Source organism: Perognathus longimembris, chromosome 4 (assembly GCF_023159225.1).
Source record: "Perognathus longimembris pacificus isolate PPM17 chromosome 4, ASM2315922v1, whole genome shotgun sequence".
Lineage (NCBI taxonomy): Eukaryota > Metazoa > Chordata > Mammalia > Rodentia > Heteromyidae > Perognathus > Perognathus longimembris.
The window spans coordinates 59,872,282-59,887,403 of record NC_063164.1 but is presented as its reverse complement, the minus strand read 5'-3'; the positions used below and the strand labels follow the sequence as shown (position 1 = coordinate 59,887,403).

Genomic DNA, 15,122 nt, shown 5'->3' with positions numbered 1-15,122 from the left:
ATATTTAAAAAACAGAAGGAACATTTGGGTTTGAAAATCATTTTAGTAAGTAAAAATTCTCTATCTGATTCAAAGCTTCATATAAAAATAATTTGCTTTGATTAGTAGAATGGAAAGAACTCTTCCAAAAATGGATAGGTTTTCCTTATTTTAAAATGTTAAGCTCAGATGAGAACAGAGTAATTCCATGACTTTAAACTTTTTAAATAATTTTATTATAAAAGAGTACTTAGCAAAATAAAAACATTGGACCCTGCTTCTCCTTCATTCTATCCCAAAGAAGGAAATAGAGTGAAGTAAGATCTGACATAGAAAATCTTTGCAGGAAGTGAAGCTGTGGCTCATGTGGCAGAGTGCTAGCCTTGAACAGAAAAGCTAAGCAACAGAGCACAGACCAAGAATTAAAGCCCCATTACTGGCACAGAGAGAGAGAGAGAGAGAGAGAGAGAGAGAGAGAGAGAGAGAGAGAGAGAGAGACAGACAGACAGACAGACAGACAGGCATTAAAGGAAAGAGAAATAGAAAGAAAGAGAAAAACAGAAAGAAAGAGAAAGGGAAGAGAAAGAAAGAGAAAGAAAGGAAAGGGATAGAAAGAAAAGAGGAAGAAAGAGAGAGGAAGGAAGGGAGGGATGGAAGGAGGGAGGGAGGGAGGAAGGGAGGGAGGGAGGGGGGGAAAGAGAAAGAGAAAGAAAGACAGAAATAAAGGAAGGAAGGGAAGGAGGGAAGGAGGAAGGGAGAGAGGCATTCTTTGTACATAGTGAAAACCTTGAAAATCTCTGCTCAAAATCTTAGGACGTGTGTGTGTGTGTGTGTGTGTGTGTGTGTGTGTGTGTGTGTGTGAGAGAGAGAGAGAGAGAGAGAGTTTAGGTGATATTGGTCTACTTAAATGCATGTTTCCCACTATCAGAACAAATAAAATTTTCTCAAGGAATTTTCAGAGCAAAGACAATTGGAATCCACAGCACAACAAAAGAAGGTTATGCTTTAAGTTCACAGGCAGTTTGGAAAAATCTATTCCTTTTGTAGCAATGAAGAAAGGGAGAAAAACCCGCATTGACTTTTTTTCTGCTCCCTTATGAGTAGGGCTCCAGGCAGAGTGGGTGGTTGCTGTAAGTAAAGAACCCACAGAGCAGATTTGCCATGAAAATTCTAGAATTGTGTCCTTTGCACTTAGATGACTTGCCATTTTGTTTAAATGAAAGATGTCTCTTAAAATATTCTTTTAAACATTTCTTAGAAGGGCACAGAATTTTAAAAGAGGGCTCATGGAATAATCCTACATGAGCCACAATGTATATTGGGACATTTTACCTACCAGCATTGTAGTAACTAGCCAGAATGTGTCCTATCAAGCCCATTACAGCAGTCTTTGCTGCTCTACCCATCCTTGCTCATTTCTTCCACCCCCATTTAATTTCTCTCCCTTGCTCCCAGACGCCAAGCATGAACTAACCTCCTAATGCCCACAATTGTTGTGACCTTTGGCCTATAATGTTCTTTCCTCAGAAAGTATCATGCTGCACTGCCGGTCTTTCAAATCTTAGCACAAATGTCACCTCAAAAGAGATGTCTCTGACCTTCTACTTAAAAAAAAAAAAAACCAACAGAATGCCATCTTCTCACTTTGTTTTGCATTTCTCTGTAGAGCTCACCATTTTTCAACAGTCTATTTTGTCTTCCTGATTGTTGTCATCCCTAACTGTTGTGAAGTCTTTAAGAACAGAGACCTTTTTCTGGCTAAACAATGAGCATTTCACCAGCACTGATACAAAGTAAAGATACGATAATATTTTTTGAATAATATGACTTTTCTATTCAGTCCTCATGTAATTCTTACACGAACTTGGTGAAGAAACTATGTCAAAGTCTGGAATCTAAGGCTTAGAATGAACTTTCAGTAGCTATGGACTCCGTATTAGAGCTGTGACTCAAAATCCTGAACACCAGTATCCATAACCCATGTCATTTCTTTTGTACTTTACACTAGAGCAAATTTTCTTTTTTTAACAGGAGAAATAGTAGTCTAATTTAGTCTCATTAGAAGTGCATTTGTCCTACTTTTACATAGTAGATCACACATAGCAATTCAAATCACTTATAATTAGTCACTGTAAAAGAAAGGAACTAAGATTAAATAATGAACTAATGCTTATTCAACACCACCTGGCTAGGTGTATATTAACAAAGAAAAGCCCATAAGTGAGGCTGTTATTTTAATGGCTTAGGAAGAACCTTCACTTTTTAAAAGAATTTACAGAATAATTGCTTCAATTTCTCATGAATACAGGATCTTAACACTATTAATGTTTTAAGCTGTGTGATCCTTGGTCATAGGGGGCTCTCTCAGACATTGTGGTATGCTTTACAGCATCTCTGGCCACTGTCTTCTACATGCCAGTAGCCCTCTCACAGTTTAACAGCCAAAATGACTCTGTACACACTGCCAAATATAGAGTGGACAAAATCATTTTAGTTTAGGAACCACTGTAATAAACAGATACTTCTTAGGCACCGCATTGGGCACATGGTCGATTTTAGCAATCAGTGTAAGCCAGAGCAAAAATACTTAAAAGGGAAGTGAATGATGTTTCATCTCCTTTCTTTATCTGGATAATGAAGGAAAATGTGAGATATGCAGCCTATTAACCAAATGACTCAAAAAAAATTGACTAAGAATGATGTATTTCAGAGACCAAAGAAAATTTGAAACTATGTAAAACCTAATTTTTCTTCTCTTATATGGAACATCTGCAGAGCTAAATAGCCCCCATATCCATTCTCAATGTCTTCCTTCTGCCCATTTCCAAGTTCCAAGTTTCTGGCTTCCAAGTCTGAATACTCAACAATAATACTCAGAGCTATGGTCTATTCCCAATCTCTACTTCACTGACTAATCCCAGGCTTTTGGTATTTGTCCCCAGTATTAATGTTCTCTGAGCCCCTTGGTGCAGCCTGCATCTCTGTCTTGGGACACTCTGCGCTCTGCTGCTAGGACACCAAAGCCATTCCTTACTCGATTCAGTGGCACTTCTCATAGAGAGGTCAATGGAAATACTGCTACTATGTGTTCGGTGATGGAAAAAGAATCAAGAAATGTGGAATTACATATTTGTTGGTAATATTGTGCTAAACAAAGTTTAACAAGCTCCTTCACTAGTTTAGATAGATAGATAGAATGATAGATGATAGATAGATAGATATGGAAGTCTATATATACTATATAAGTCTATTTATAATCCTATATATAGGAGGCTATATATACTATCACACATAATGAGTTCTAAAATTATAAGTCCCCATAATGCTTTTCCTGAAAAATTATCTTCTAATAGTGGAGCCCAGTTTGGAATATCATCAACTTGGAGGAATAAATTCTGTCTAAACAGCATTATAGATGCTTAACCTGGTGAAATAGTATACTCAATGTTTGACAAACAAAGCTGAAATGTGATATGGCTTATTCCTTTGATAAGCCTACATTCTTGTGGAAAAAAGCAACAGATTATTAAAGTCATGTTGAATTGGGTCTGTGAGAACAAGCAGGTGCTTTCCATTTTGGAGTAAGGAAAAGAGTGGGAATGCAAAAAGTGAATGCAAGTGAATAAACATTTCAGGAAAAGGAAATGCATGTACAAAATCATGGGAACAAGATCACAGGTATAACTCAAGTCACTTAAAAGATGTGGAGAGCAATGAAAAGAGGTAAGATTGGAAAAGTGAGCTAAAGGCTGATTAGGGTTTATTTTGTGGGCAATGTGCAATCCTAGAACATACATAAACAAAGAAGCATCTGATCCGCAATGAAAACTTTCTAAGGGGCTGGGGATATGGCCTAGTGGCAAGAGAGCTTGCCTCGTATACATGAGGCCCTGGGTTCGATTCCCCAGCACCACATATACAGAAAACGGCCAGAAGTGGCGCTGTGGCTCAAGTGGCAGAGTGCTAGCCTTGAGCAAAAGGAAGCCAGGGACAGTGCTCAGGCCCTGAGTCCAAGGCCCAGGACTGGCAAAAAAAACAAAAAAAAAAACTTCCTAAGAATATTGGTGCTTATGTGGCAAAAGCAGACAGGATAATTTAAGAATAATTTAAAGAGGTACTACTAACTGGTTCTTGGCCCCAAAGAATCAGGATTACCTGGATTCTCATCTAAAATGCACACACCTGAGGGCTGTCCTAGACTACTACACATCTGAATGTCTGGGGTCTACAAGTTGTGCATGAGCAAGACTTTGGGTAATGCGTATGCATCTAAAGTTGAAGAAATGTGCATTGGAATGTCATTTGGAGAAACTCAAACTAAACAGCATCAATGGGGGATGGTGAGAACATAATTAGAAGTCTTAGCACAGAAAAAAGTTTACTAGAAAACATAATTTGTAGTTAAGGGATAGAGCAGGGTAGAAAATTAGTTTCGACAGCCTTTCTATATGCCAATGGCCCGAAGACCGAGGCCAAAATCAGGAAAGCAACTCCTTTTGCAATAGCTTAAAAAAAACATAAAATACCTAGGAATAACCTTAACCAAAGAAGTGAAAGACCCTTATGATGAGAACGTTAAAAACATGAAAAACGAAATTAAGGCAGAACTAAGGAAATGGAAAAACCTCCCATGCTCCTGGGTTGGGAGGATTAATATAATCAAAACGGCAATATTGCCAAAGACTATCTACAAATTCAATGCAATACCAATTAATATCTTAACACCAATTTTTAATGAAATAGAGGGAGCAATCCAGAAATTCATATGGAACAATAAAATACCACGAATAGTAAAAACAATCCTAAGCAGAAAGAACAGTGCTGGAATTACAATACCAAACTTCGAGCTGTATTATAAAGCTGTAGTAATAAAAACAGCTTGGTATTGGCACCGGAACAGGCCTGAAGACCAATGGAACAGAATTGAAGACCCAGAAATGAACCCACAGAACTATGCCTACTTAATCTTTGATAAAGGAGCTAAAACAATAGTTTGGAAGAAAGATAGCCTCTTTAACAAATGGTGCTGGCAAAACTGGTTCAACACATGCAACAAACTAAAACTAGATCCTTATATATCACCCTGCACCAAAATCAATTCCAAATGGATCAAAGACCTCGAAATAAAAACAGATACCCTGAGAACACTAAAAGAAAGAGTAGGAGAAACATTTGGGTTCCTTGGCTCAGGATGAAACTTCCTTAAGAAAGACCCAGAAATGCTACAAATCAAAGAAAGTATGGACAAATGGGACTGAATCAAACTGCACAACTTCTGCAGGGCAAAGGACATAGCTTGCAAGATAAACAGAAAGCCCACAGATTGGGAAAAGATCTTTACCAGCCATACAATGGACAAAGATCTCATACCTAAAATATCCGCAGAACTAAAAAAATTAAATTCCTCCAAAGCAAAACCTCAAAGAACCAACAGCCCCCTCAACAAGTGGGCTAAAGACTTAAAAAGAGACTTCTCTGATGAGGAAATGAGAATGGCCAAGAGACATATGAAAAAGTGCTCTACATCACTGGCCATAAAAGAAATGCAAATCAAAACAACATTGAGATTCCACCTCACCCCAGTAAGAATTTCCTTTATCAAGAAAACGCCAAAATTGAGAGACACAGGGGAAAAAAAAAAAGAAAAAGTAAAAGAACTACAAAAGCAATACTTGCAAAACTGTTTGGTGTAAGTGAACTGAACACCTCATGGGGGGAAAGGGATAGGGGTGGGGGGGGTTATGAGGGACGAGGTAACAAACAGTACAAGTAATGTATCTAATGCCTACCATATGAAACTGTAACCTCTCTGTACATCAGTTTGATAATAAAAATTTGAAAAAAAAAAAAAAAGAAAACTAACAATAATAAATGTTGGAGGGGATGTGGCCAAAAGGGTACCCTACTTCATTGTTGGTGGGAATGTAAACTGGTTCAGCCACTCTGGAAAGCGGTATGGAGATTCCTCAGAAATCCAAACATAGAGCTCCTCTACGACCCAGCAGCCCCACTTTTGGGCATCTACCCAAAAGACCACAAACAAGAACACACTGAAGCCACCAGCACAACAATGTTAATCGCAGCACAATTTGTCATAGCTAGAATATGGAACCCAGATGCCCCTCAGTAGATGAATGGATCAGAAAAATGTGGTACATATACACAATGGAATTTTATGCCTCTCTCAGAAAGAATGACATTGCCCCATTCATAAGGAAATGAAGAACTTGGAAAAAATTATACTAAGTGAAGTGAGCCAGACCCAAAGAAACATGGACTCTATGGTCTCCCTCATAGGGAATAATTAGCACAGGTTTAGGCTAATCACAGCAAAGGATCACAAGAGCCTATGCCCTTATGAATGCATAAGGTGATGCTAAGTGAAATGAACTCCATGTTATGGAAATGATTGTTATATCACTCTTGCAATTACTTTCAACATGCCATGTGAAACCATAGCTTCTATTGTTGATGATCCTCTTGTATCCCCTTCCTGTGGTTGTACCCGCAATATCACTGTATCTCATCTGAGTACACTGGATACTGTATATACTGGTATTAGAACTAGGGAAGTGAAAGGGAATATCAAAATCGAGAGACAAAGGGTAAAAAGACAAATGACTACAAAAGCAATGCTTGCAAAACCATTTGGTGTAAAACAACTGAACAACTCATGGTGGGAGAGGGAAAAGACGAGGGGGGAGGGGGAATGAGGGAGGAGTCAACAAACAGTACAGGAAATGTACCCAAGTCCTACCGTATGAAATGCAACCTCTCTGTACATCACTTTGACAATAAATAAGAAAAAAAAATTATTTTTCACTTTTTAAAAAAAAAAAAAACAGAAAATTAAGGGCTGGGGATATGGCTTAGTGGCGAGTGCTTGCCTCATATATATGAAGCCCTGGGTTCAATTCCCCAGCACCACATATACAGAAAATGGACAGAAGTGGTGCTGTGGCTCAAGTGTCAGAGTGCTAGATTTGAGCAAAAAGATGCCAGGGACAGTGCTCAGGCCCTGAGTCCAAGCCCCAGGACTGGCAAAAAAAAAAAGAAAGAAAAGAAAATTAGTTTTGAACTACTAATTTAGATGACGTGTTTGTGTGTGTACGCATGTGTGTGTGTGTGTGTTGAAGTCTCTAAAGATGATGAAGACTTGCTTTAAATTCGAGTATGGAGTAAATTAAACTTGAGGCCATGGAAGACATTAGGGGAGATAACAAGTAAGCATTTGTAACACACAGCTCAGAAAGTAGGCAGATGCTAATGACAGGGATCTAGCAGACCACTCATCTTGGAAACCATCTTGACTTGAAAGGCCCGTTTTCTGATATTCTACATCTTCTTCACGATTCTTTAGGTTGAAGTTTTGTATATACTTGAGTAACTCACACATGCCTTGCTCTTTGCTGCCTTGGGAAGTGGGTGGTAGTTTTTACTCTGCCTGGAATGCTTGAAGCTACCTTTGCCTATCTCAAGTGCTGATTCATTCTTGAATTCTCCTTTAGCTCTCATAGCCATATTACATCCCTTTTAACACTTGATATATTGATGGACCAGGAATGATCAGCTATTTTCTCCCACAATCAGGTGAAGCCTATAATTTATCCAACAAAAGACCTAGTTGAAATAAAATAATTATAAGAATGAAAAGATAAATAAATGAATCCCAAAAACATACAGATGGCTTAATCAAGTATATTGGTACAGAAATGTCATACTCATAGAAACAGAACTCATTTACTTCTTTTTATCCCTTACTGTTTCATCCTACTGATTTGGAGGTCAGCTGAGGTATTGTATTCATTGTCAATCCAATGATTACTTTCCTCTGTCCAACATGTTGTAAAGCCTGTTTTGTGATCTTTGCCACATTAGAAAGCAACACAGGAAGCCAGTATACTTTGTTTTTGGTGGCATTTTCACAACTAGAAGTGTTAGGGACCTCTTATTGAAGAGTTCCAGGTTGGTAGAGGGTACTTGCAGGTGACAAGTTGGATTTTTAAGTCATCCTACTTGCTTGACCCTCTATGACACTAATGCCTAGGACGTACTATACATGAAAGTTAAAGTTCTACTTTACGTTTATTTCAAAGTCTTCAGTAAAAGCAAAGCACAGCTCTAAGAGAAATGTTAAGTGTTTAGTGTGAAAAAATCCTTTCAAAGAGTGACTTTTGAAAATTTCATGAAAGCTGATTATCTGAAATATTACACTATAAAATATTTCATTTATTTCTACCCATTCAAATTCCATTTTGTTTAGATAGCTAACATTTGATGGGTTTAAGATCGACCAAATGGCTTGAAATAACAACTTTCTCCAATTCCTAACAGCCCTTCATCTGGTCACCACTGAGCTGAAAGTTGAGCCGAATCCTGCAGATTCTCTTCAATATTGGGTTTCATTCCCTCCATCTTGTGCAGGCCGCTCTCAGAGAAAAAAGCCAAGAAAAACAACCCAAGCACAACAGGCTGCAAATTGACTTGCAAATGTACAAACTCAGACCAAAAAGTGAAGCAGGAAATCATCTTTGAAGAGTAATCATAATTTATAATGGGCAAACCTAAACTCTTTCCAGTATTTCCCTAAACTTTCCAGTGATTTTATTGCCCATGACTGATAAGTTTTGTCATTTCCTTTTATACTCAAGTAGCATCTCAAACATGGGAAAATTCATGTACCATCTATGTCTTGGAAATTAAACAATATTTTTCACCAGTGACTACAATTAACCTTAGGTATAGTAAAAGAATTTGACTGCTGAAAAGGAGAAAGAAATGGAACAGCCTGAATATGACTTTATTAGGCTAGGTGCTAAGGAATTCATATTCTAGAATGTTCTATGATTTCAAACTTCTAGTAAGCTTCTAAGAACAAATAGAAGGTGTATATGTCTTAATAACACAAGAAATTAAACCTCTGATGAGTATAGTTCAGTTCAATATACTATAATTTTATATACATAATTAAATAAGAAATGCATCCATTATGATTTAATTTGCTATATGAGGAACCAACTAAATGGTTGAGAAAAAAAAAGAAACAAATACTTAAACCCACCACTTTTTAAAGCTCATATTGCCCAAACTGACTGTTTCCATTGACAGATTAAATTATGTTACAACATTAACATTTCATGAGAAACCTTATAAGAGAACACTTTAGAAAATGATGATTGCTGAACTGAATAACAGGCATAAAACAGATAAAACAACTCACCCATCCCCATATGGCTATTCTTTTTTCATCAATGAAACCCATTTCTACGAATTTTCTAAAGTAAAAAAAACAAATTTTTAGAATTTTAAATGTGTACACATGACATTTACTTCATTACACAAGCATATTCAATCCAAAGATTTAATAGAAATGCTGCATTTTCTTTGTTTAAACACATGCATAATAAGGCTGCATTTACAAATAATTAAAATAATATTATCATGTCTTCTGTAAAGGGTAGAAGGACCCTTATAGATACACTACTGTACATTTATAAAGTTGTGATCTCAACACTGTGAGACTGGCTATGTATATCATGTGGCTGAGTTGCCCAACACTTACGAGGTGAAGAGATGGACTCAAAGAAACACAAATGGTAGCTCTATTGAGTTGTTCCAAATTGAAAAGAAAAAAAAATCCTGTTGCTGTCTTACATTTATTGATTCTTTATCATCTTACTTGTTTAACCTACTTGCCAAGACTCCTATTTCACTTTAGGCTGTACTTGAGTAAAATATTCATTCTTATAACAATTGATTGCTTATATGTCGTGATTTATCATGGTAAGTATATTACACATCTCTTAAAATATGGAAATGGTTAGTTTTAGCTCTATCACAGAAAAGCCTCCATTTGAAAATCATTTTGGAACTAAACTTTTTCCTGAGGACCGAGGGATCATGAGTAAAAGAACACTTAAAAAAGTCTTGGGTGTAGGTGGCTGATGCCTGTGATCCTAACTACTCAGGAATTTGAGGTCTGAGAACAGAGGTTTGAAATCAAGACTGGCACGAAAATCTACGAGACTCTTATTTCCAGTAAGAGCTGTGGCTCAAGTGGTACAGTGTCAGCTTTGAGTGCAAAAATGCTTAGTGACATCAGTGTAGTTCAAGCTTCAGCGTGCACGTATGTGCTCGCGCGCATGTGTTTGCGCGCTCACACACACACACACACACAGTCTTGGGAAACCTTCAAAGTTGATACAAACAAATGTTTCAGGTTAATTTGTACTATGATCCTCTTATGATTGGTGTTCTAGAGCCAATGTGACTTGGGGGAAGGGGTAATAAAAACTCAAGAAAAACCTCAATCAGAACAGTGGAGGGCAGAAGTGGCAGTAGAAGTGCATGGGTTAGCAACTCTGTGCAACAGGAGGAAGGGACAAAGCCTCCGATGAAAAGCATTGTTTTTGTGCTTCTTAGTGCCCTTTCTCATTAGTCCTTCCCTGGAGATAGATGTGAGTGATTTTCATTAGATCAATAGCGGGGTCTCTTTGTTGTTGTTTTCTTGTAGTGCTGGCTGGTGCTTGAACCCAGGACCTTGCACATGGGTGAAGTAATGAGTGGTACCTTGAGCCCTGTGGAGTTTCTTAAAGGGATTTTATAGCAGCCATTACACTCACTGCATCAATTCAACATGCACGTTTCAGATGCAGAGAGAAGTTGGGCAAATGCCCGGGACAAACAGATGGGAAGAGGCCCCGTTAGTCACAGCTTACCCGACACTGATTCTGAAGGACATTGAGGAGTGTAGAGGAAGAAATGCAGTAGCAAATAGAAAGATGCTACCTGTGTGATGCAGCTCATGAGACCACAAAACTAATAAATGTTTGGCAAATTTTGTGGCCCTTTGGCCAGACTTCCTTTAACTTCCAAAACCAAATAAAGGAGGGAAGAAGGCTCAATTTCTGGTCTAAAAAAATAATCTTCTTTCTAGTGCTGAAAGACAGTTCTGAGCCATAAAAATCAATCGTGATTTTATGATCTCCCGGAAGCTAGCAATCATACTGCCTTGCATCTGGGTTAAAAAGCAAATAACAGGTGATCACTGGGAACAGGAAATTCTTAACAGCTCTCTTCCTAGGTTTATTCTGAAAGGATGACATTTACAGGAAATGATAGTGCAATAGTTAACTTGTAAATGAAACATTAACACTTAATGTGGCAGGCCTAGGTTACAGGTTAGCTAGATAATCTGAGCACTTTGAGATCAACAGGGCTCTATAAAATTCACCTCCAAATTCTGAAAAGCTTCCAGGAAGATTATTACAAATGCTTTTGATAAGATGGTTAAGTCAATAAAATCAAAGTAACCAATGATAGGATGCTCTAATCTTAGAGGCTACAGTGAATATTTTATTATTCTATAAAATTACTGTAATCCAAGATCAACTTGAAATCCCAGCAATCACTTATTATAAGACTTTGGCAATGGTCTTTTATTGTTATTATTTATTATAAAGAGCTCTTTTTGTCTATTATAATTCACCATTAATGCACAAGTTGTTTGAAAATTAAAAACTATGGGAATGTCAAAAATATCAAATATACACCAAATGAGCATACCATAGAACCAGTAAAAAAAAATTGTATTCTCTTACATATGTCATTTTTACAGATGCTTGAAGAAAGCAGGTCCTCATTACCTTAATGTTGGTGACCTCACAAGAATCTTCATATATAAACTTTTTATATAAATTGTGAAGTTGTATTGCCTTCCTGTTTTTCCCTTGATCTGTTGTGTTTAAATCTGTGTTTCAATTGACAAGTGTGTCCCATTGCTTCTAAATATATACATATCAGTTTCATATTGCTTTATAGAAATTTTAGTCATTTCCTTGGGTGATGTTTAAGGGTTACAAAGGAAAGATTGCAATCCTAGTTCCCAAAGGAAAGATTAAATCCTAGTTCCTGAGATAGGTATTCAGAGATAAATGATTGAATCATTCCCAGGATTATCATTCTAACTCTATCCTTTTTAGCATTTTTCCCCCAAGGCCTAGCATAATAGTGACTTCAAACAAACCCAAGGCTAGCCCTGGAATTACCTTTTCTGTTTCATGTGTACCATCAGTGGGCCAGCAGCCCCTTTGTGTTCACTGAGTGTTTGTTAAAAGTTCTCTTGAACAGCAATGCCAGCCCTCCAGAGTGCTGGTGACTTTGCACTTTTACAGGTTTGTAAGTACATTGGAACAGAGATTGTAAATTGCATAATGTCATATGGAGACTACTACGATGGAATGTATTATTGTTAATTGGCTGTTGAATAGTTGAGAAAATGAGAAAATATATGCTTTGTCTATTGTAAGAAAACTTTTAAAAAAGATTTTATCCTAAAAATGACTCAAGGAAGGTAAATATTCAGTTTCCACCTCTGATGTATCTTCAATCCAAATGCCAAAACAATTGGTATTACTGTAATGAATCAGTTGAATTTGTGGTTGCAAAGAAATAACAATCTTCATTAAGGTCACTACATGGGTTTCATATTTAAGTTTCCATTCAAGGAAAGAATTAGAAAGTTATTTCTTCTTAAGTGGAGTACTGCTCTTATGGTGGTAAATCAATGCACAAAAATGACACATTTGGTTGCTATTGGTGGAATCTGTGATGATGGCAAGATGCTGATAATAAAGCAGTGAGGCTAAACAAACGATAGTCTAGCTCTACTAATTCTGGAAATGACACACTTTAATAGAAATTAAACATCATTTATATCTCTATACTTTCATGTACTCCTGGGATTACATTTCCTTGTCTGATAGTTTAAATAGATGTGACCCAAAACATATCCACTCCAAAAAATAATTTAAGAAATTAGAGTAAAATGTTAAAAATTATGTTATTCTTCTTTTTAGAAGACACTACAATCTTCATGTAAGAATGTGGACTGGTGACGTAGTTCAGTGGTAGATTTCTTGCCTAGTTCATGCAAGACCCTGAGTTCAATAACCAGCACAACAAGCAAAAAAATTTTTAAAGAATTTTTGAAAAGCTAGGCTCCTGTTACTCATGCCTGTAATCCTAGCTACTCAGGAGGCTGAGATCTGAGGATTGCGGTACAAAGCCAGCCTGGGCAGAAAAGTCTGTGAGACCCTTATCTCCAATTATCCATCAGAAAAACCAGAACTAGCATTGGGGCTCAAGTAGCCTTGAGCACTAGCCTTGAGCTGAAGAACTCAAGACAGCCTAGAGTTCCCTCATGATGACCAATCAAAAAAAATTTTTTTTTGAAAAAGAAAAAAAAAACAGCAAAGATGTCTTGATGGAATCTTTTCTCTATTTAATTGTCTATCTTATAGGCAAAAATTCTCCAAAATAAAAAATAAGAAACAGTAACAGTAATAGAAAAAGCAAGGAAAATTCCAAAAATCTTGAGCAGTGAGAATTATGGAACCTCCTAGAACTAAAATGTTAAGAATGGCTGTAGATTTCAGGTTGTTTAAACAATTGATTAACTTGCCATATGTTATTGAAACAGACTTTTAATTGAACATTTTATATATGTAAGTAAGTATTCACAAAACCGAAGTAAAATTAAATATATGAGCTATGATACATTTCTATTTTTAAAAATAATTACCATAAATCTAAACTCTTTTGCTTTGATTAAAGGGGAGGGGGGAAAGGCAGAAAAATGTTATCTGGACATGAATCCTTGCTGTTAAACAAAATCTTTGTTGTGTTTTGAACATTGAAATGAAAAACCAGTGTTGGTAAGATGATTGATAAGATGAAAGAAATTCCTTAATGAGTTTTCTAGTTGCTCTGGAGCAGCATTTAAGCATCACTCGTCACCATGTAATATACTCAAGGACTGAAAACATGATTAAACTATAGATTTTAGACTTGTAAACTACTCGTCTCTAACTTTACTTCTTATACTATATTCATAGATATCCAACAACTCAAAAAAATAGCTAGAAAAATCCTGCACAGTATTTCCAATGTGGCAACAATTTTGGTGACAATACTATGCTTCAGGAAAAGATCACTGTATGAACTGTACTTGAAAATATAGCTTGGAAGAAGAAATCAGATCTGTCATACTTTTAAATGTGCTCATAATATGATTTCTATTATGTAAGACAAATCTGCTTCTGTCCTTTGACAGGAAAACTTTTTCTTGCTAGCATAATTGAACTTGACAAAGAGTTTAACCACATGTGAATGTCCAATACCTAAAACATAGTGCTGGTGAAAGTTTGACTCTAAACCTAAAGAAAGAGAATTCACAATGTTTGAATAAATTCAGATATTTAGTTTCATATTGTTGCTAGTCATGGGAATTCTTCTACCAATTGTGAGCTATAAATGAAAGGATACTGGAAGATATGCATGGTTAAAAAATGGGGTTGTAGACATTTTTTCTATATATTTACTAGCTTTCTTTTTTTCTTTCTTTTCTTTTTTTTTTTTTTTTTTTTTTTTTTTTTTTGTAAGTCTTGGGGCTTGAACTCAGAGCCTGAGCACTATCCCTGGCTTCTTTCTGCTCAAGGCTACCACTCTTCCACTTGAGGCACAAAGTCACTTCCAGCTTCTTCTACTTATGTGATGTAGAGGAATTGGACCCAGGCTTCATGCACGCTAAGCAAGCACTCTGCAACATTCCCAGCCCCATTTACTAGCTTTCTTACAGACCTATTTTCCCATATGGGCAAAAAATGTTTCTATAAGACTAATGATCAATTCATACCAAGTTAGAGAAACAGAGCAAAAAGAATTAAATCATTAAGAATGAATAGATAGGCCTGGAAGTGTGGCTTAGTGGTAGGGCACATGTTTACAATGTGTGAAGCTCTAGGTTTTACCTCCAGAACTACAGAAAACAAAGCAAACAAAATACAAGACAATAATATAACAAGAAAAAGGTTAGAGAGACAGGAGTTACTGCATGTTGTTTCCTGCAAATGGGCAGCTTGAAGGCAGAGATGCTCACCTGACAGCTGTAATCTGGTCCTCAACTTCGAACACCCCCAACTTTCGATACACTGCATATAGGAGTTTGTCACCTTGAAAGGCTGTGCCTCGCCCATCCACCAATGCAATGACCATCCCTTCCTTGCTTGCAAGATAAGATATCCAGCTAATAGCAAACACAGACCTTACACTCTGACTGCAGGGACCACCGTACCTAAAAAATG

At 36.8% G+C, this 15,122-nt stretch overlaps 1 protein-coding gene across 3 annotated transcripts in view; it reads right to left on the bottom strand.

Moving 5' to 3' along the window:
- The window catches only part of LOC125350615 (fibroblast activation protein alpha), a 72,547-nt gene that overhangs the window by 5,371 nt on the left and 52,054 nt on the right, over window positions 1-15,122 (bottom strand). For all 3 annotated transcript variants that reach the window (XM_048345325.1, XM_048345326.1, XM_048345324.1), the window contains 2 exons: window positions 14,918-15,112; window positions 9,200-9,254 (listed from right to left, as the gene is read on the bottom strand). In XM_048345325.1, coding sequence (XP_048201282.1) covers window positions 9,200-9,254; window positions 14,918-15,112 — 250 coding nt within the window. The remainder of the gene's footprint in view (window positions 1-9,199; window positions 9,255-14,917; window positions 15,113-15,122) is intronic.